This window comes from Hirundo rustica, chromosome Z (assembly GCF_015227805.2).
Source record: "Hirundo rustica isolate bHirRus1 chromosome Z, bHirRus1.pri.v3, whole genome shotgun sequence".
Taxonomy (NCBI): domain Eukaryota; kingdom Metazoa; phylum Chordata; class Aves; order Passeriformes; family Hirundinidae; genus Hirundo; species Hirundo rustica.
In genome coordinates, this window is record NC_053488.1 from 54,843,538 (window position 1) to 54,864,230 (window position 20,693).

A 20,693-nucleotide genomic window follows, 5' to 3' on the forward strand; every position below is an offset into this window, starting at 1 on the left:
TAACCAGAAATACTTCCAACCCTACTCTATTTTATGTAATGAACTTTAGTACAGACCTCTTTGGAGTCTTCATCTTTCTCCGCCCTACATTTTCTTAATGTCTTAGATGGGAGATGGACCCATCTCCTCTGAGAGAGAATAGATGTATTTTGATTTGATTCCATTAGGAAGGCAGGTTAAGACTAAGACAGAAGATAACCTCAGCTCTAACAGAGGTCCTTAATTACAGCTGAAAAGTAAAGAGAGTAAGAGATAGGAATTTTAGAAGTTCCAAACCCCCTGTCAGGGGAATTCGTGCAAACTTCCAAAAAGCTCCATTCAAGTTTATTTTGGACACTTGCAGGGATGGATCATCCACAGCTTCTCTGGGCAACCTGTCCCAGTGCCTCACCACCCTCAAAGCAAAGAGTTTCTTTCCTGACTTTGCTCATCTAAACCTGCCCTCTGTCAGTTTGAAGCCTATCACTCCATGGCCTCATAAAAAGCCCCGCACCAGCTCTCCTGGAGCACCTTTAGATACTGGAAAGTACTCCAAGATTCCCCATACCATTCTCTTTTCCCAGCTGGACAACTCTTTCTCTTCTTCATGGGAGAGGTGCTCCATCCCTTTGAGCATCTTTGTGGCTCCTCTGGACTTGCTCCAGTGGGACTACATCCGTCTTGTCCTGAGATCCCTAGAGCGGGATGCAGACATCCAGATAGGGTCTCACCAAAGCAGAGCAGAGGGGCAGAACCAACCACCTTGACCTGCTGGTCATGCATTTGATGTACCTCAGGATATGGTTGTCTTTCTGGACTAGAAACACACACTGGCCGGCCACGTTGAGTTTTTTGTCAACTAACAACTGAGCATCAGTCTCAGAGCTGCTGTCAGCTGACTGCCTACACAGCCTGTACTTGTGCTTGGGATTGCCCTGACCATGTGCAGGACCTTGGACTTGGTGGAATTTTATGTGGTCCAATTCTCTTCTGCAGGCCCAGTTCTCAAAATCCCTCTGGATGACATCCCTTCCTACCACTGTGGCAGCTGCAACACACAGCTTGGTGCTGTTGACAAACTTGCTGAGGGTGCACTCAAACTCATTGTCCACATTACCAACAAGATGCCAGAAGATATTAAATTATGACACCACCATGCAACCAAATCCTTGAGACATGGATGAAAGACCCTGAAAGTGGGACCCACAAAGTACCTTTTGCCACAAGAACGGACAATGAATATATTATGGCTTGCTTTTTCTGTATTTTTCTCATACTCTCAACACTTAATTATTAGAGTGTATTCACTTCTTTTTGTAATCAAGTAAGATATGAATCAAGTTTGGCAAACATTTTAATTCCTTAATAATTCTTTAATCAAAAGCTTTAACAACTCTATCTGGAAATACAAGTAATCTTCCCAGTTTGATGGTCATTTATTTTGTCTCTAGTGATTTTAAGGGAAAAGCAAGGGAGAGACTGTGAGATAATCTGCAGTAGGAACCGCTCACAGGATTGCCTGTAAAACCCAGTATACTGAATGATTGAATATCAGACCCTTTTTGGAAAAGCTGGCTCAAGAGATGTTACCATAAGGCAGTTATTTATGAACTTATTTTCAGTGCAAACAAAGATAAAAGATGGGCTTCCAAGCACAGAAGTGAATCTTTCTACTGCAAAAGGTTTATTTTAAAAGATCTGTCATTGTTCTGATTGTTCTCATTGTCATTCATTGAAATACCAAGGGCAATGCTGCCAGGATTTGAGTGTGGGCTCTTTCAGTACCACAATTCTCTAAAGAGTGAAATAAAATCTCTCTGAGTCTTCAGATAGTATTAAACATTAAAAAAATGCTCCTATATCTAGCAATACTTAATAAATTTAATACATATTATCCTAATGCAGGTTTATACCGGTACTCATATAAAGACACCGTATGAATTATTCAGTTGGTTCTCTGTAAATGTTTTACAGTTATTCATGTAAGAGACAATTACGAGAAATACAAGAAAAAACATGTGAGCAAACTCGTAATTCAGGAGCAGTCACATGAAGCTGTACTATTTTAAACTATATTTATATTACAAGCAAGTAGCCTGGAAATAGTTATCTTACATTAAATCTTTATCAAAAATCTGTTAGAACATCTAAAACATTAGTGATATTAATTTATCTCAATGTATGCATTAAATACAAATACCCAACTTTTTCTGGCTGAAATCCTACTCCATTTAAATTAATTCTTCTACCACTTCAATGAAGCTTGGGAATTCATTAAGTGGTGCAGTAAGGCCACTGTGACCTGTCTTCAACAGAAATGTAAAATCAAGGCTTATTATTTACAGCTCTAATGAAGCATCAGTCTGCTTTTAAAGTAACATCTAGGATTTCTTTTACAGACTATCTTTTAGATTGTTTATATTAGGTGAATACAAAGAAAGGGAAGAGATACTCTGATTGATGATTTTCAATGTTGGCCTGTGTACAGTAAAGACTAACCAGTTGCTATCCAAGCTCTTATTTCCCTGACAAAAATTACCACTATAATATGCAGTCTTTCACAAGAGCAACAGAGACATCAGAGATTGCAAGTGAATCATATTTTAAAGAATTCCACTCCTGAACAATATTTTTCTTTTAAAGTGCAGTAATCTTCCCCAAAAGAGCAAAATGTTGCTAAATGAATGTTGAATCTATGAAAATTTTAGTAATATATTATCTCCCAAAGCATGAAAAAACAATGTCAGTTCTATCGTACATGTCTGTACAGAGTTGAGGATCTGCATGGTGAGATCCCAATCCACAGCAGAAATGTACTTAAAATATCTGGTTGTTGTGAGTTCTCAAACAAAGTAGTGCTAAATTTTCCAAACCTTAAAAATATCCTGTAGTAAACTCAAGTTTCATCTCCAAGGTTAGGTCTCACTAACAACCTCATAAATGCAGATAGATATGAAACTAACTTGTCAAACGAACAACTGCATCCCAAAGAGCAAGGTCAAATATTGTTTCAGCTTTTAAATTAATGTTGTATAGGCCGTGTCTCTTCCTTTGAACTTAGTTTTATATTCTACAGAAATATGCTACCTACAGCTTTTAGGAAACCTGATAATCACGCATGAAAAGTTCAGTAACTGCTTTATGTATTTTAGATTACTTTCCTATAGAGACTGGAGATTTTCCTTTTACATTGATGACTACAGATATTTTCTGGGATTATCATACATTTAATGAAAGTCTCTGTGTTATTTCATGTGCTTCTTGTGATTTATGATTCAGTAATGAAAAAGCATAGCTGAGTATATCCAAAACAACAGGAAACTCACATCAACATTCTTCAATGCTGCAAATCATTTGCTATGTAAACTAGACTTCCACTGATCAGCATTCAGGAAAGTGTCTCATTTATTTTAACTGTAACTTCCATTAACTTACTTCTTTAAAACCTTGTTGCCTACATAGAGTTAGATATTTATTCAAGGACCTATGATAAATTTCCCAGTTCTTGTTATCACTCTTATTTTTCTTAGATTCCTACATATAATGTCACCAATGACAGAAGGAAAATGAAAAACTCAAACAGCAAGTAGACAAAAGAACTTAAATCCCACATAAAGAAGAAAAAAAAATAAATTAAGAGTAGCTGCATAAAATAGCAGCAGCCATATGCTTGCAGCCACATATTGTTGCAGAAGGGTTAAAATTCAGTCCAAACAAATGCATTTTTAAACGAACAAGCTGCTTACAGGGCACAAACATGTACACTGACTTGCTGCAAAGAAATGGATGTACCTGCAGAGACACGAGGACAGTCTGGCAGCATGGACTCCACCGATGTGTCCAGGGGCTCAGAGCTGGACACCCAGTTACAGCAGTTCTGTAAGAGCAGGCAGGCAATTCTTGGGATAAGCAAAAAACTCAGAGCAAAAATAAATACCGATGCTGCAAGTGAGGAAAATATAATTTCAGATTACTCAAACCAATTTACACAGCAATCACAGTAACAATTGTGGACAGTACTCTATACTAACTTACACTTACTGATGATGAAATACTGTAATTTCATACTAAGTAAGTATGACTAAGAACATAATTCAGCAGATTTGTAACGTACTTAAGTATCATGGTTTTTAAATGCTACTTTGAGTGCCAGCGGACTTGAGTAGGTGCTTGGACCAACTTGTGCCTGAATTACCCACCACAGGTTTTAAGATTTTCCCAGCCGGTCCTGATATAAACAAGTGTTGGTATAAACATTGAGCCTATCCATTTGCTAACGTTAAGAAATCAGAAATGTTCAGGGTGTTTTGATGGAGTTCAATGTGGAAAGATATTTGTGAAAATATGAAACAACATATTATAACTAAACAGAAACCATCAAGACATCAGATTAATATTCAAATAATTGGAAATATAGCTGTGATGAATGTGCATGAGCATTAAAAAAAGGCAAATACCGGTCTCTGGGGAATTATATTCAAGAAGCCTTTATACTGACCTTTTATTCCTGAACCTCTGAGAAGGATGAATTTACCATGAATTTTCTAGATGTTTTGCTACAAATGCTATCTATTCAGAGTAGTCTATAAACTGAAGTATTAAAGAACATGTTTTCAATAAAATATGCTGAAATTATACCAAATCTACTGAACTGAATATTTAATTACAAAGCAACCAATTTTTAAATAAGATTACCAGCTTAACAACAAGATCTACATAACTTGCTCCATTAAAAATCTGAGTGTTTCCTTTCTTAAAACCTGACTAACTTCATTAAGTGGAAAAGGTAAAAAAATTACACAACCTTTTGGAAAGGTTTGGAAACCCAATCAATTTTCTAAACCCAATCAGATTTCTAAAAAAACCAATACCATCAGTTCATGATATCAAAAATGGATGAATTCTCTTCCGGTAAACAGCATGTATTGTGTATTTGTAGATGCTTGCTGCCCTAGTTGTGCACCATGGAGTCGGTCCTCACTGTGGAAAGATCCTTGACTGGTAGATCAAGTATCTTATTGTATTTCCTTAATTCATTCTGTCTGGAAGAAGATGTCAGCTGTGTTGCAGTGAGGAGAGAATTTCAAAGGCTTCAGTCCCCACCAATAAAGGGCGAGGAATGGCTTTTGAATAGATTTGTCAAGGCAACCCTACTGTTCTGGGACCAGGGAGAGCAGGGACAACATAAAGGAAGGGTTGCTGTATGAGATTAGAAAGTGAAGTTCACAAAGAATGGCAGATTTTTGTAAGAAGCAGTAGATCAATGAAACTATTGAACTCAATGGAAAAAGAAAAAAACAAACACACTATCCAGTAATATAACATATTTAGTAAAAAATTGTTAAAATGGAAGTATTTCTTTAAGGTTTAAAGTAGTCAAGCATTATAATTTTTTTATTTGCATGCGTAATTTTAATTAACAGCTGAATGCAAAATTGCAAATGTAAGGTGGTAGAAATTACAAAAGAAGTAGAATTTTTATGAAGTATTACAATAATTCGAAATAGGTAAAATTAATAATAACTACTGATAGAACACTACATCAGAGAACTGGAGATAATACAGAAGATTAGCACACAATTAACTAGCTTTTATATACAATGTGACACTTGCCTGTAAGAAATAAGTATTCTCGAAAGCAGTGTCAAGATATGTAAATGGATGATTTGTTTTATCATTCATCACAGCTCCTAATAAATTCAAAAATCATGACATCTATAGGTACTAAAAATAGGCCACCAGTGATACAGGAGAGGTAGCTGCAATGAAGAATTACTTTATTTTAACGATTCATTCTTACAATGACAGCAATTAGCCCTACAGACAGGCACCGATTAGGTGTATATTTTAATTATTATTCATTTTACCACTAGCCTTAAACCCGATTAAAGTAAGAGATATCCAGGTGATATACTAGTCTCAATACCACTCAGCCACATTTCACATATGTAAAATTCTTCTTTCTTATAGGAGATTTTTAATGCTAATGTAAGTTATGACACTCCATCCACTTTTTAGGCCATTAATCATTTAACTTATTCTTTAACATCTACTTTCTGCAAATGAAATTAAAGGTAATGCACTTTTCTTATTCAGACTAAATGCTTAAAGAAAAATGGAGTTGTCAGATTCAAATTATAGGATTTAAAATTTCAGTTTTACTACATAACACACATTTTAAGGTTTTGATTTCCCATAAAGAAAATGGGGATTTCTCTGACAGAGCCTGTAGGGGTTACCATTCTTCGTATTTTTAACACTTAAGTCAGAGCTGTCAGGCTGCATCCCAGGTGATCCTCTCTTCCCATCAGTCGCTGCCGATAAACCTTTAAGGTTAAGTCAGGAATAGGCACTGTATACATGAAGTTTCCCCAAATTCATGGGAAAATGTCAAGTATAGCAGAAGGTTCAGGATGTGACTAGTTTAAACTTGCTCTGTTCTGCTTCTTTGTTTTAGTGTTCTGCCATGGCAATGCAGAAAACAGAGATGAGCCTAATCTGGTGAGGACGAGACTCATAAACAGTAGTTGAGCTGGTCTTGCTCCAAAAATATGATTCTTAAAATCTCAGCAACCCCATACCTATAAGAGCTTCCAAGTACTACAGGAGTAATTAGATATGAAAAAGCTGCTGAGAGAAAGGACATTTTACCAGTTGTGCAAATCATCAAACTGAGTCATGAAGAGCTTAAAGGGGATTTTCCACCATTGCCAGATCAAACCAGCAGCATGGGGTGCACCCAGGACTTTGCTTCAGGCATCAGGTACTGCATGGTCTGCCTTGGCATGTCTCTATTTTGCTGAGCATCAGGAAGAAACACTGGACTTAGTGCTTAGTATATTGACTGCTACCTTGGCAGTTCAGAAATAGCTTTAATCTTGGTTATTTTAGTGGCTGGTATAGATACGTAATTTCCACTGTTCTGTATTATGCTGTCTTTTACACCCAGACATGTTTATTCAGCCATATACAGATGTATATGCTCGAAATATTTTTAAAAAAAGGCTTTACCTCTCGCATCCACTCTCGAATAGTTTTCCCAACTTCTTGATGCCACACATTGTGAACTGAGTCTGTCAACGCCACAGCAGTTACCCTATTCTTTACTTCTGCCTCTCGTTGAATCATCTGTTAAAAAAATATTGTATTTAAATTAATATTTTACTGAATAGAGTCTGCTTAGTCAGAGATAATGATCTTAAACTTGAAAAGAAACCGCAATACAAATTCAATACTTGATTTCACTTGTTTTAGAATTTATACAATTCCTAACAGGTCCAGCAAAACAGAAACACCAAATATTTTTGATTAAAAAAGAATAATACTAACTTTTAACTGACTGAACTATTCAGTCCTATTATTTTCCATGTGGCTTGACAATTCTAGGATTAAAGGTATCATAGTGAAAAAATGTAAGATTCCCTGAGGACACCTTTTACAAGCTTCTCCAAGTCCCTATCTCAGTTCTTCAGGGAAGCTGGTACCTGTGGTTCACTGTAAGGTTTTCATGACTATCATCCACTAATTTTCAGTAGATTGCTGTAGTTTTTCTGATGTACAATCTCACTTTGACTTGTATAGATTTTTTCTTTTTTCTATCCAATTTAGCTATCATGCACGCTCTCCATGGTCCCAAAATTCATCTCTCTTATTCATATGCTTACTCAGCTAACACCAAAGCCTCTCAACATTTTTAGGATATTAAAGAGCCTCCGTTGTTGCAATGATAATATGACTAAATAATATCAGTTCTAAAAGAAATTAAATGATTTCTGCAAATAAAACAAGCGAACTGCCAAAGATGCTGTGGAATTCAGCACTACTGTGCAAGATAAAAGGTACTGGGAAAGAATAGTTTGATATCAAAGAGAGACAAAAAGGTTTTAATCTCCTGACATGAGTGATCCTAATTTGTAGCACAGGATCAAAGAAAGCATAATAAATTATACTTATAAAATCAGCATTTCACAATTGGTGTCATTATCACTGTGTATGCTGCAATGAAGTTAATGTGTTTTTTTAGGCTTCCCTCTGTATAAATGTAACACATACCACATTTCTAATATCAGATGTTCTTTCTTCATGCTCTAGTAACTGTTTATCAGCACACAGGCTGCACCTCTGAACCCACTGTTCCATGTCCATTGCCAAAAGAACGACTCCAAAAACCTACCAGAAAAAGTTTTCTGAAAGAGACAGTATCTAAAAACAAGACCTGTTAGCCACACACACCTAATTCACTTTAAACCCTGCTGTACACTGAATAAGTGTTTTAAACACACCTTATGTACTAATATTCCTGTTACAGTGCTGTGCATTCTAGCACTCATTCGGCTGTATGAAACACTGTGATTAAACAGGCAAAGGTGCAAAAGTATCACTGTCCTTGAAGACCACATACCTACCAATTACTCAGAATTATTACATGCTGGGTGAAGTTTAAAGTCATCACCAGCTCAGAGTATTCCAGCATGACTTCCTTCATGAAGGGCTAGTATTCAGAAGCACTTCTAATGACCAGCAAAGATAAAAAATATGGTCTGCTTTGGAAAAGCAGTTTTTTTCTCAAGCTACTGTGTCCCATGTTTCTGCTTCGAAAATTAGCCACCCAGTTCATCTTAGAACATCACCCTTTTCTTCAAATCACAAGAAAATACAAAGGTGCAGTACCCTTTTTCTTTTCCAGGCCTAGCTCAGGTTTGCTATTCTCAATTTCCCTAAGCACATGTAAGAACTGGCAGCTATTGATCACCATTTCTTTCTGCTCTTTCTTCATATACTACACACAGTCTTTGCTTTTCAGATCATATATGTTATATAGGAAATAATATGCAATATCCAACATACTCCTGGTGCTTGCCATTCAGCTTTGTGGATGCCTGCAGAATTGTATTCTCTTCACAAAGATCAGCAAACTGACTGAGGCTGACAATGTGATGTTTTTTGATAACTCAGCCACAGTGCTAGGGTTAGGATAAGGTCTCATGGATGCAGCAGCAAAGAGGGATCAAAGGGATTAACTGTGCTTCACTTACAGATTTCTTAACATCCAGCCCAGTAGAAAAAAGTTTTGGTAGGCATCCATGCCCTTCAGAGCCAACTTAGAAAGAAACAGACAAAAACAATACATCAAGTGGGGAAAGAATCAAGGGTATAACCTTCACTTAAACAAGAAGTCTAACATGTCCATGTTTCAGTGACACAGAAATGTCACAACAGAGCACGTCAAACTGAGGACACTTTTGCTTCTAACAGAGCAGCTCAAGTTTCCTGCTACGATGGGACATTCACTGATAAAAATAATCAAGGAGAACAGATCCAGGTTAAGCTCAAGCAGCAGACTCTCTTATCAGGGACGATAACTTACTCTGCAAGAAGATACAAGAAGTCTATATGCCTTTGGGCACAGATGCTTCAATATTCAGTAAATGCTTCAGATTCAATGGATTGATAGTTGACAGTTAGAACATACTCCTCTTTTCTAAAACCAGTTTTGAATTAAGATAAATTTAAAAAATTAAATGAGTGGAATAAAGTATGAAGATAAAACAGATTGACTTTAAACAAATATGTAGTATCCAGCTACCATTCAAATTTGATATAACTTGAAAGTTGTTCTAGATTCCAAGGGAAGGATACAGTGAGATGCATGATTTACATTTCACAGGTCTTGTTTTACTCCATGCAGCCTGTAGAGTCTTTTGAGGTGGACACAGTAAAACTGAAGATATTTAATAGACTTCAGTCTACTAAAAATACTAAAATTTAGACTTTTTTCTTCAGAAAAATGATTTTTTTACTGAAGCAAACAAAGGCCTAAGAATTTTGTCTAAAGTTCATTTATGCCTTATAATCTTCTTACATCAGTAAATTCCACAAACAGAAAGTTTTCACAGCCTAGGAATAACTTAATTTCCTGCTCAACGCCCATTTAAAAATCTTAAATTATTCTTAGATGACTAGATTTTGCAGGAAGACATCTCTCTGTGAACCTCATCACTGGATAGCTCACTCTCCCCTTACACCCCTTCTTCCAATAATTCATTTACAAGCAGAAGTAGGTAAACTGGCATTTCTCTATTATATAAACAGGCTCTCATGTATTACTGCATCACTCATGATTCTGGGTCCTCTAGACTTTCCCAATAATCTTCTCTTTTTAGACATTTTTTCTTTTTTCTTGTTTTCCTTCTTTGTAGTCATAGTAAAGTGTAATTTTCTAACTTATAAACCGTAAACCAATGTTATATATTTGATTCCCTTAGAATGACAAGTTGTAGACCAGCTTTCCTTGCAACAGTTAAAAAAGCTTTCAAACATCCTTTTGCAAGTCCTCTTTATCCCAGTGGTTGAAAATTTGTTCCTTCACTTTGGAAGGGAAAATATCAATTATCTAGTTGCCGAAGTATTCAGCTCTAATAGTTACATAAACAAGAACTTGAAAATCATAAAAAATGCATATACATAATAATTACTCATTTGTTGCTCAACTTAATAAGTATTCTACTGGAAATCTGTAAGTTTATTTTACACAGTTTTCATAACATTGTAATGTCAAAAGGCTGATACCTGTATTATCTGTAGTGTGCAAATAAAACCTAGCTTCACACATACAATACATATGCACTATATTTAGCATGCATAAATAGTCAGAATAGATGATAAAATATGTCTTTGGTTTATATTTTAGAGCATAATACTCCTGTCAAATGAAAGCATCAGTGTGTTAAAAGAGGATGCAAAGGTTTGATCTTGCTGACATGAACATGCATGAAAGTACAAATTAGACTTTAGGTAAATGGCCTGTGGGAGTAAATCCTAGGAACATTGATCCCATACTCTTTGTACCTATTCTAATGTTTAAAACAGGTAAAAATTCAAACTTCTGAGAAAAGCTGATTTTTTTTTTTTTTTTTTTTTCCCCCAGGTTCATACAATCAAATCAAAACCCCACTTCATATTCAGGGAATATTTACTCTTCTGAGTTGTTTGTAATTAGGAATGAGGAAAAATCGATTAAAAAATGAACAAAAACACATCCAGATTTTAATTTCTCTTGAAGTTTTGAAATAAACATTTCAGCTACTTTCTTTGTCTTCTGTAGCAATTTTATTTGTGGCATGGTGTTTACATGCTATGCACTAGGCTTCAATGGGCATGCTGACAACAAGCATTTGACTTGGAGCAATATAATTCTGATTCAAGTCCTCCATCGTATCCAGTTGCATCATACTGGTTTGAGACTCTTAAGATATTTTGGCATCTGCAAGCAGAATTCTTTCCAGATCAAACAACTGGAAGCCCCTGCCCAAAACCCCTCACTGGTTTGCAGAAGTAGAATGAATTTGCAGTAGAAATCCTGGTGGATAGAAACAGCACCAATTGGACACTGAAATATTTGTAAAAGTAGGGGTAGATGGGAAGAGAGAAGAAATCACGTGATAGGAATAGTGTGCGAGAGGGCAACTTTTATTTCCTTTTGGAAAGGCATGTGGATTCCTTTTTGGTAACTTCATATGTTGTCCTTGTAACTTGCTTGTTATCAGTCTACAGTCATCCAACATCCCCTTCAACCATCATTTCACTCACTCTCATACAAACCAATTAACTGGTCTGTCTGCCTAGCAGCACTTAAGCCTCTCCTCAGTTATTAAAAACTCCTCTAAACCAGGAAGTATGTAGTTCTGTGTTCTACAGTGCAAGTTTGTTGGTCTGGTATTCCTAAAACCTTTCACTGATCCCTGAATAGAATTCCTGAATTTCTGAAAAAGTCTCAGTTTCTGCACATTTTAAAATGGAATTAGATCCCCAAGCTCATAAAATATTATTCATTAGGAATTAGAATTGCTGGGGAATTATGCTCAAACAGCACAAAGCAAAAATAATTAACAATCCAAAGTTACACCAGTTCTCATTTTCAATTAGCAACAACAATCATCTTCCCTAAATGAATTGCAGATGTGATAAAATCCCTACTTGCAGTAGACAAAGCCCCTGATACACATAATTTTGAAATTGCAAAAGAAAATACCTTCAAAGATACAATTAGAGAATGACCATAGTACTTGCTAATATTTTGTTCAAAGATCCACTGGATGTTACATCAACAACAATGATGTTTTTCTATAGCAGTAAATCGCACTGCAACAGTAATACTAATGCATGAACATATTAAAACAGATTGCTTTCAAGCATCTGGAGTCTTGGACTTTTCAAAGTTCGCAATGCAAACCAATTTCTTTTGCAGAACCTCTACTGAAAACTACCACCTCACACTGGGGCTGTAAGTTCAGAAAATCAATCATGAGTACAATAATATTTAAATAAAAAATAGCTCAAGATTTAAAAAATCATCTCCCTTATGCATTGCTCAGTAAAAAACCCAACAATTAAAAAAAACCTGTACACAGAATTCTGCTGGCATACCTTTGAACAGTTCAAACAAAACTCATGGTTCTCTTGTAGAAAGCCTCAGGCTTCACTTTTATTAAAACTTTAAACTTAATAATATAATTCTCCTGTTTTCTTGACCCCAGTGTGTCATGACAGGGAGCTTAAAAGAAAAAAGTTTTTGAGGACCTGTAATAATGAGGAGAACACCAACTTCCCAAACACAGGCAATTTAGGTGTGACAAGACTTACAGGTAGGAATGCTACAATTACAAACCTCCCAATAATTTGTTTAGCATGAATGCAGTGCAGCAGTTCAACAGAAAGCCCATCACATAACATAAACTGGTATGGAACCGCAGGGATGAAAGTCTTTGAATTGGTCTGCCACATCTTGCCAACAGAAGACTAAACCAGAACAAGCTGGTGGCAGGGACATCCTCCACTCTCTGGAGCACAAACCATTGGCATTCTGCAGATAACTTCCTAGCAGATGAAAAGTGTACATTTAAACAAGAGGGTTCAGTGAAGCTCCTACCCATTAGAAATTCAACTAACACACAAAAAAAACCCTAATCCATTTTTTCTCTGGACCTCAAGACATTTCATCAATGAAGGCTGCTGAGATACTTACCTTTGCACTGCTGCAAGAACTGCAGTGATGATCTGAAAAGGAGGTTTGGAGCAGATACCTGGAGTCAGCCAGTTGGGACTCCCTCCTGACAGCTGAAGTATGCTGTCCCAGGATTAGAGATTCAAACAGAGAAGATCTCATTGACATGAAAATCAAGTTTTGAAGGGTCGACAGCTTCTACCTATCTCCTATCCAGGTACAGTATGTGAAGTCTGATCAATATAAGCATTAATACTCCTGTTCCTATAGCAGCAGCCAGCTATTGGAATGCCTCTAACATATGAGATATGAAACAGCCCAGTCTTATGAAAGTGGAGACCCACAAGGGTCAGTTTAAGCTGCCAGAAAGTGTCCAAAACTACCATGTGCAGTATTTGGCACAACTAACACTGAGGAGGATCTGATACTCAAGCTAGGTTGTTTAAAGATTGTTTGCGTATGTGTACTGCAAGTATATGAGCCCCAGGAAAATCATACTTGCAAAATCACATAGTTCACTAAACTGTTTGGTTTTGTACACACAGTTAATTTGGATTTGGTTAGTGCAAGATGGTGTGAGCATGTGATCACCAAACCTTCATCACAGCACATCCTTTGCTGTTCTGGCTTTGCCATATGTCTGTGTAAGCAGTGTCCTTTTAAAAGCGATGCAGGAGATTTTCTGGCAGGATGCTCCATCAGCTCTCCAAATTATATCAACTCAGCCAGCAAGACCAGTCCTCTATTGGTATAGCTATGCAAAACCTGCCCTGGAGATTTTTTTAACAAAGTTATCTTGGCTGTGATGGTAAAGGATTTTTCCACTCTTTAGCACTAAAACCTTACTAGCTGCAGGTCATAGCTTTGTTTCCTTTTGTTTTATCTAGATTTTTGAAGCAGCGGACTGCTATTTGAGTGCCATGCCTAACTGAAATGAAATAAAAAAGTTAAAAAAAAAAAAAAATTATCATTAAAGAAATTAAATTGAAATAAAATATAAAATAAATAAAATCCAAACCAAACCCAATCACAACACAATACAGCCAAAATAATAGTTAAGTGCTAATTGGAGCCATCTAGACCCATGACTGAAAGCTTCAAGTGCTGCAGTATCAAGAAAGGTCAAGGTCTACACAGACTAGGAAACAGAGAGGTCTTTGCTTGAAATTGGGAGTGTCCTCAGCCTCTTACTGCAGCCTTGCTATCCTGGGCTCAGCTTTCACGACGACTTTCACAACCCTAGTGAGCTCTGGGCATGGTCAAAACAGAAGCCATAATTTTGAACATCTTGTATAAATGTAGGTTGGGTGCCAGATTTTCAGCCTGATCTTGCAGCCATTAGAGACAGCTGAAGCATTTAAGACCATCAGCGCATAGCTGACACGACCAGTGTAGCCCAGCTGACATTTTATCAGAGGTGCCCCAGCAAAGCGTGATGCCAAACTCTGCCTTAGATCGATCAGTGAGGAAACCATAGTAAATTTTCAAACCCCACCAGTTTTCTTGCTATTGACAGAACTTGTAGGAAGCTCCTGTCAGGGAGCTTACAAGAGAAAAGTCTTTGAGGGCTTTTCGGTTTTAAGGGAAGCAAGGTCTTGGGATGCAGGTGACTGAGCTATGATGACTCCTTCAGTTGCCACATATCACACTCTGCTCAGAGCTTGCATGGGTTCCACTGAAGGGTGGCAGCAGATAGAAGCTGGACTGTTGATGATGCTAACAACCTCAGCCATCTGGTCCACCCATCTGAGGGATGTAACTGCTCCCCAGTCCAGCTCCAAACTGCCACTGTTTTTAGCCCCAAGACTTCAAGCCTGGTCAACGTCTTGGTGATAGTTACTTTGGCTGATTTCAGACCAATCAGGCAGTAGGGCTGGACAGAAATAAATCCTTTGTACATAGGAAAGAAGTTCTTCCTAAGGTACTTGCTTGAGTTCAACGTCTTCTAAATTACAGTGGAACAGCTCTGCTCCATCTAAAAACCCAGTATACATATAAAATGGATGAATAAAACTAGTTGTTTACCCTCAGCCTGTCTTGTTGGGTTCTTCTTTTGCATTATGAGGGTGAAAACATCTAAAATCCTTAAGCCAGAATAAGTAGGTTCTTGTCATTTTTTCTTACTCAGATAAATTTAAATAGAATACAGTGATCTTAAATCTTTCAGATGACAGATTAGTTGAAATAAATTGCTCCTGAAAATCAGTGCGTAACACAACTAATAATAAACAAGGCTTGAAAATGAAATTATACAAGGGGTTGGAGTTTTGTTTTGATATTACACCATTACAAAGGTATTGGTTCATATTTAATGAAAAACATGGCCTGGAGTAAGTTATGGAAGTAATTTTCTCACGTTTCAATAAATGTGTAAATCCAGAACTCAGCATATAAGTGAACAATCCTATTAGTGAAATGAATGTGAAACAATCAAGTAAATAATTGTTTTTACATATTAAGTATCAAATACAGCAGGGTAAAATGGCATTACTTCTTCATTGCCCCTGTTTGAATGGTACATGGAAAGCTGTCATTACAGTTTTATGCAAATCTCATGCTGGTGCATTGTGCAAGGAAATAATCAGGTTCCTTTTATTCAATTTTTTACCTAGAAAAAGAGAGAGAACTGCACTGGTTTAACATCAAGAAGGGCAAATCCTTCACATATTTCTAGATGTTGGCTATGTCTGAAGAAAGACTGGTCTCTTATTTAGGAAATTGCCCTGGTTTTATCATACATGCACACAAACATATCAACCTATATATTAATTTTTATTTGGATGCCAGACTTTAAAAAATAAAAAAAACAATCAGAAAATGAGAAAAGCTGAATGTTAAGCTCAGCATTTCACAGGTGGACACAAAGTCTGACATCCTTGTTATTTAAACATAGCTGGATTTCCACTTCAGCCAGAGGATAAGACAACATTCACTCTTCCTGTCCTTTGAAGCTGCAGCTTCAACTCTTATAACCTCTGAATAACTTCAGAAAGGAAAAGTTTCTCCAGAGGCAAGGTCTCTGAAGCAAGAAGGTATGTAAACTGAAACTTCAGAGGTCACACAAATTTCTGGAAGTAAATCTCCTTGTGATTAGCAAATGACAAATTGTGCTTTGTTACTGCAGGCAGCTAAAAGAGAAGAGTAGCAGCTTCCCTTTTCTTTCCCACTAAAATGCTGCTGCCACTTGTATTTTCCTTCACCAAAAAATTACATGCATGTGTGGCAGAAAACCAAATTACACAAAGCAGACCACAATATTACAGAATGGTTTGGGTTGGAAGGAACCTTCAACATCATCTAGTTTCAACCCCAATACATGACTGACACCTTCAAAGCCTGATGAAACAGTAAAGCAGGAGAAAGAATGGATTTTTTAAATCAGCCCTCTTTATCAGACAACGGACATGCCATCAGATATCCAACAAGGCTTTCCAGCCACTCATGAGATGGGAAAGTAGCAGCAAGGCTAACAAGTCTCCTTGGAGAGACTTCATATGCTGAAGGGCTTTGTGAAGAAAAAGATATATAACTATATAAATTATAGTTTTACACAATATAGTAAAAAAAGAGAGAAATTATTCAGAAAAAGATCTTCCAATTTAGAATACAGAATAGACTCATAATTGTCTGGTCCGTGTCCTGTGCCAGAAGCCATCAGGCACAGCTTTACTGGCAAAGGAAGCTCAGACTCTCCACCCTTCTAAGACATGGGGAATGGACCTGCCCTCCCATCACATCTGGAGAGCCACGGCACTCCAGCAACATACAACTTCTACCTCAGCATGTCTCAATGTCTTGAATTACTTCTGTGTTCCTCCTCCTGGCCTGCTCAGTGATCCCGCATCAACCTGGTCATCAGCTTGCCCACATAATTTATTTCTGAGGAATACTCCAGGACACTGATGTGTACAGTGCTCTGCATTGCCTCCAGTAAAAGCCTGCTCATTAGACACCACAAATCACCTTTCAGCACTGATGATGTAACTCAGAGAAGTCATGCCAGGTAGAAATGAGTCAACAAAAGAAAAACGGGTGCCACTTCTTAATATAATGAGTGCTGTGCCTAAGTGTGAGAACAATGGATGCTGCACAAAAGCACCAAATATTCCCTACTCCCCATGTAGGAATGTAGTCATTTATCACATACAGTCCTTCTTTGGTGAAATAACATAAGTTATTTGTATTATCTTAAAATCTTGTATTTGCATTATCTTGTATTCACAATCCTCGAAGAGGGACTGGCTCGTTAAGAATGATGCATCCATTCATCAGTGACAGCAACTTGAAGGCTTCTGCGTGCTTTGGGAGGGGCTATACCAACGGAGTGCATCAGTTCTTCAGAAACACATACAGTGCCAAATCACATTCAATATATAGGCATGCACTTATGGCTTATAAGGGTCCTTTCAAACTTTGCAAGCATCACTACACTAGCAAAAATACTTTGCTAGGAGGTTTTCTTCATTTAACCAAATTATTTTCTAAACTAATGAGTAAACTCACAACCACCTTGCAATACAGGCAAACCTTACTCTGCTTAATAATCATGGGTCTACCCACTTCTAACATATCCTGACCTAATAACCAGAATAATACCAACCTTCTCTGTGGAAAGGGAGCAAAGGCAGATTATTTCCCTCCCCCACCCCACCTTTATGTGAACTTCTGAAATTAATGGCTTTAGCTTACAAGCCTGTGCTTCTGGACCAAACAGCCCTGTGAAGTGTAGTGCTAAACTTAGATCCCACTGGCCCTTTTCTCCTCTGGCAGATGGGGCCGGAGATGCAGGTGCAGGTAAGCTGGAGTCCAACACTATGAGCAGCCCACAAAACACGCTGGTGTTATGATATGGAGACACACTGCTCCTGCAGCAGCTGGGACAGCCTGTGCTTTCCAGTGGAATACCATTACAGTTGCTCCAAGTCAACACACTTCTGAGGCATCTGATACCAATGTATTATTAGGAGATAATGTTGGGGTTTGGATCATAGATATGGTGCCTGGGATTTTCTTTTCTTGCAATTGCTGCAGTTTGCACAGGGGATGACACTGCCTTGCAGGCCAGCTAGCTTGGCTGTTGAAAGCCAAGTGTGAAAACAGAGGCAGCAAATCACACCTGAGCCATTCTTGCAAAACGTGGGTATGAACATGTGTTATGGTACACAGATTTTATCAGCACTCTTTTGGCTGAGGTTTTCAATGTGAAGCTATAAGCATGTTAGGCAGATCACTCCCAGCATCTGAGGATGTGTTCTTGGGAGAGCAAAGATCTATGCTGGCCCTGTGCTAAATGCGCATTCAGTTTGTTGGTACCCATCATGCTCTGCTCAGAATGCACATGTATTTTATTTTTCCAGGTTGAGGTGTTACAAGCAAACTGAAGTTTATGTGAGTAATGAGGGAGGTGGCTGATTCAATGAGACTTGTATTGATAATTACCATTTAGGTTTGATGAAATACCTTGTTCTGTGCAAAAAAATCTACAGCAAAAATCTACTGCAGCATATATGTTGCATGCCTGCTGTCTCAAAAGAAATACTTTGGCTGGTTTTAAGGAAAGAGTCATACTTTTATAATGGGTTATGTGCATCCCTATGGACAGAAACACACCTCTAAACTGTCACAGAGATTTCCACAGAAATGTACATCTAGCACAGAGTCCTCATTTTTGGTTCATATAAACCAGAAATTACATTCCCTTTATAGCAACTGTCCCCTAGCATTCCCCTACCTTAAGGAAAATAGCACCTCAATACACTGAGAAGAGCCAATAAATATATAAGCCCACTATTCAACTACCAGAAAGTAAGCACATTCAGGGGCAGCACTAGAAAACATACATTCGCAAGAACTTATTTTCAGGCACTGGGATGTTTTCTGTTTTCCCTTGTTTACAATTTATAAAGTTATTCCAACATCTATCTGAGCACACCACAGTGGTCTAAGTCACAATATAGCACGAGAACACACTGAAGTTGCAGTTTCACAGCTTCCACAACATTACTGCAACACTAAAACCATCAATAAAAATGTTTTCACACTCTATCTGTCAAAATCAATTTTACTATAATAACTATGTTTCCTCTATGATGAACAAAATTAGTAATTTTTTTTACTTCTTCTTTTTTCTTGGTTTTATCTATTCTAGTCAAATATGAAAGTAGATTGGAATTATATCATGCGGCTCAAATTAATACACATCAGTCCAATTTTTAAGTAAGCTGGTAACAACTTCTTAAGAAGCAATGATAGTGGGAAGTGGTGGTGGCAGCTGTAGCCCACAGCAGCTGTTACAGTGCAAATTCAGCTGCACTGCTCTGTTAACTTATTAAAATTATTCTGAAAAATAAACCCACCAAACTCCTCAATGCATGAGCAGATCATTTATTCCTACTTAAAGGGTTTGAGTTGAGGTTCCCAAAGCAATGGCTAGGAGTGATTTTCACCAGGCATTGGATATAGATCATTCACGAATTGCACAAAGGCTACTGAAAAGCCATCAGATGGGAACAGCTTTTGGTCACTACTAAACAGGGGGCAGATTTGAACCAGTGACCTAGAAGTGAAAGACTTTGTAATCTGATTACCAATCCCTTGAGCCATCCCATCCCTCCCCTTCTCTTTTTTACTGATAAGAGAAAAGGAGTCTTATTACCTAAGCAACTTTTGTAGCCTGATAGCAATGCAAAAGCTTTCATTTAGTGCTTGAAAAGGAAAGTCTCATGGGCACGCTTATTAGCCCAACTCAAGCACAAGCTCTGTATTATTTTTCCTTATTAATTTCAAAATAAATGTATTGGTATAAAAGTGTAGCACAACACTATTTTTTGATAATGATTTATAGTAAAGTTCTTGCTGATTAAAATAGGTGCTGATTAGAGGTTTTTACATATCTGTGGAGTCAACAGATCCCTTACAAGCAAAGGAAGAGGAAATATGCTCCTTTTGTCAGCAAATACTCCACAGAATATAAACACATTACTGAAGTATGGTGCATATAAGCATTTGTTTCTCATACATAAATCATACAACCATGAAGATGTATTTTCTCACTCAGAAGCAGGAAGGTTCGGTACATTCTGTAGTTTGATTGTCAAACAGTATTTTAATGAACAAATAGGATCTTCTAAGTACGCCAAGACTCATTTGTATCACCTTTAGGACATGGTGAAGCTATTGTTTCTCCTTTTCTTCCTCAGTTCTTTTCTCAAGACCCTCAAGAAGAAACCTGCGAGTCCTTTTCTGCCCATTTCCGACATCTTTTTTTTTGCAGACACTGTGGCCTGCACATTACCGATGCTTCTTTGCTTGGAAGTAACAAACAATTAGCTGCACCATAGTAGTGTGGTGCTCGTGTTTTTCTTTGCTGTACTACACTCAGCTAATGTCTCAAAAATTAATGCAAGTGTATCACGATCTGAAATTAACTTTTCATAGCCACAAGCAAAATCCTTCTAGGACTGGGAAAATCCTATTATTTCAGTTCTGGCACCTCACTGCTTATAGACCATTAGTAAGCGCAAAATAAGATTTCAAATTAACATTTTGTGAATGCAGAAACAGTTGCTCTCTTGATGATTAAACACCTTTTTTATTTCTTTTTGTTTATGAGCTGATAAAGCAAAACTAGGTAACGCTTGCTCTTCTTAAGTGAGGGAATTATTACTAAATATTGGGTGGGCAACCAGACTGTCCAAGACTACTACATGAC

The 20,693-nt window shown here is 37.4% G+C and overlaps 1 protein-coding gene across 2 annotated transcripts in view; it reads right to left on the reverse strand.

Moving 5' to 3' along the window:
• FAM172A (family with sequence similarity 172 member A) overlaps positions 1 to 20,693 on the reverse strand; it is a 278,356-nt gene that overhangs the window by 66,511 nt on the left and 191,152 nt on the right. For both annotated transcript variants that reach the window (XM_040090728.1, XM_040090727.1), the window contains 2 exons: positions 6,991 to 7,107; positions 3,772 to 3,856 (listed from right to left, as the gene is read on the reverse strand). In XM_040090728.1, coding sequence (XP_039946662.1) covers positions 3,772 to 3,856; positions 6,991 to 7,107 — 202 coding nt within the window. The remainder of the gene's footprint in view (positions 1 to 3,771; positions 3,857 to 6,990; positions 7,108 to 20,693) is intronic.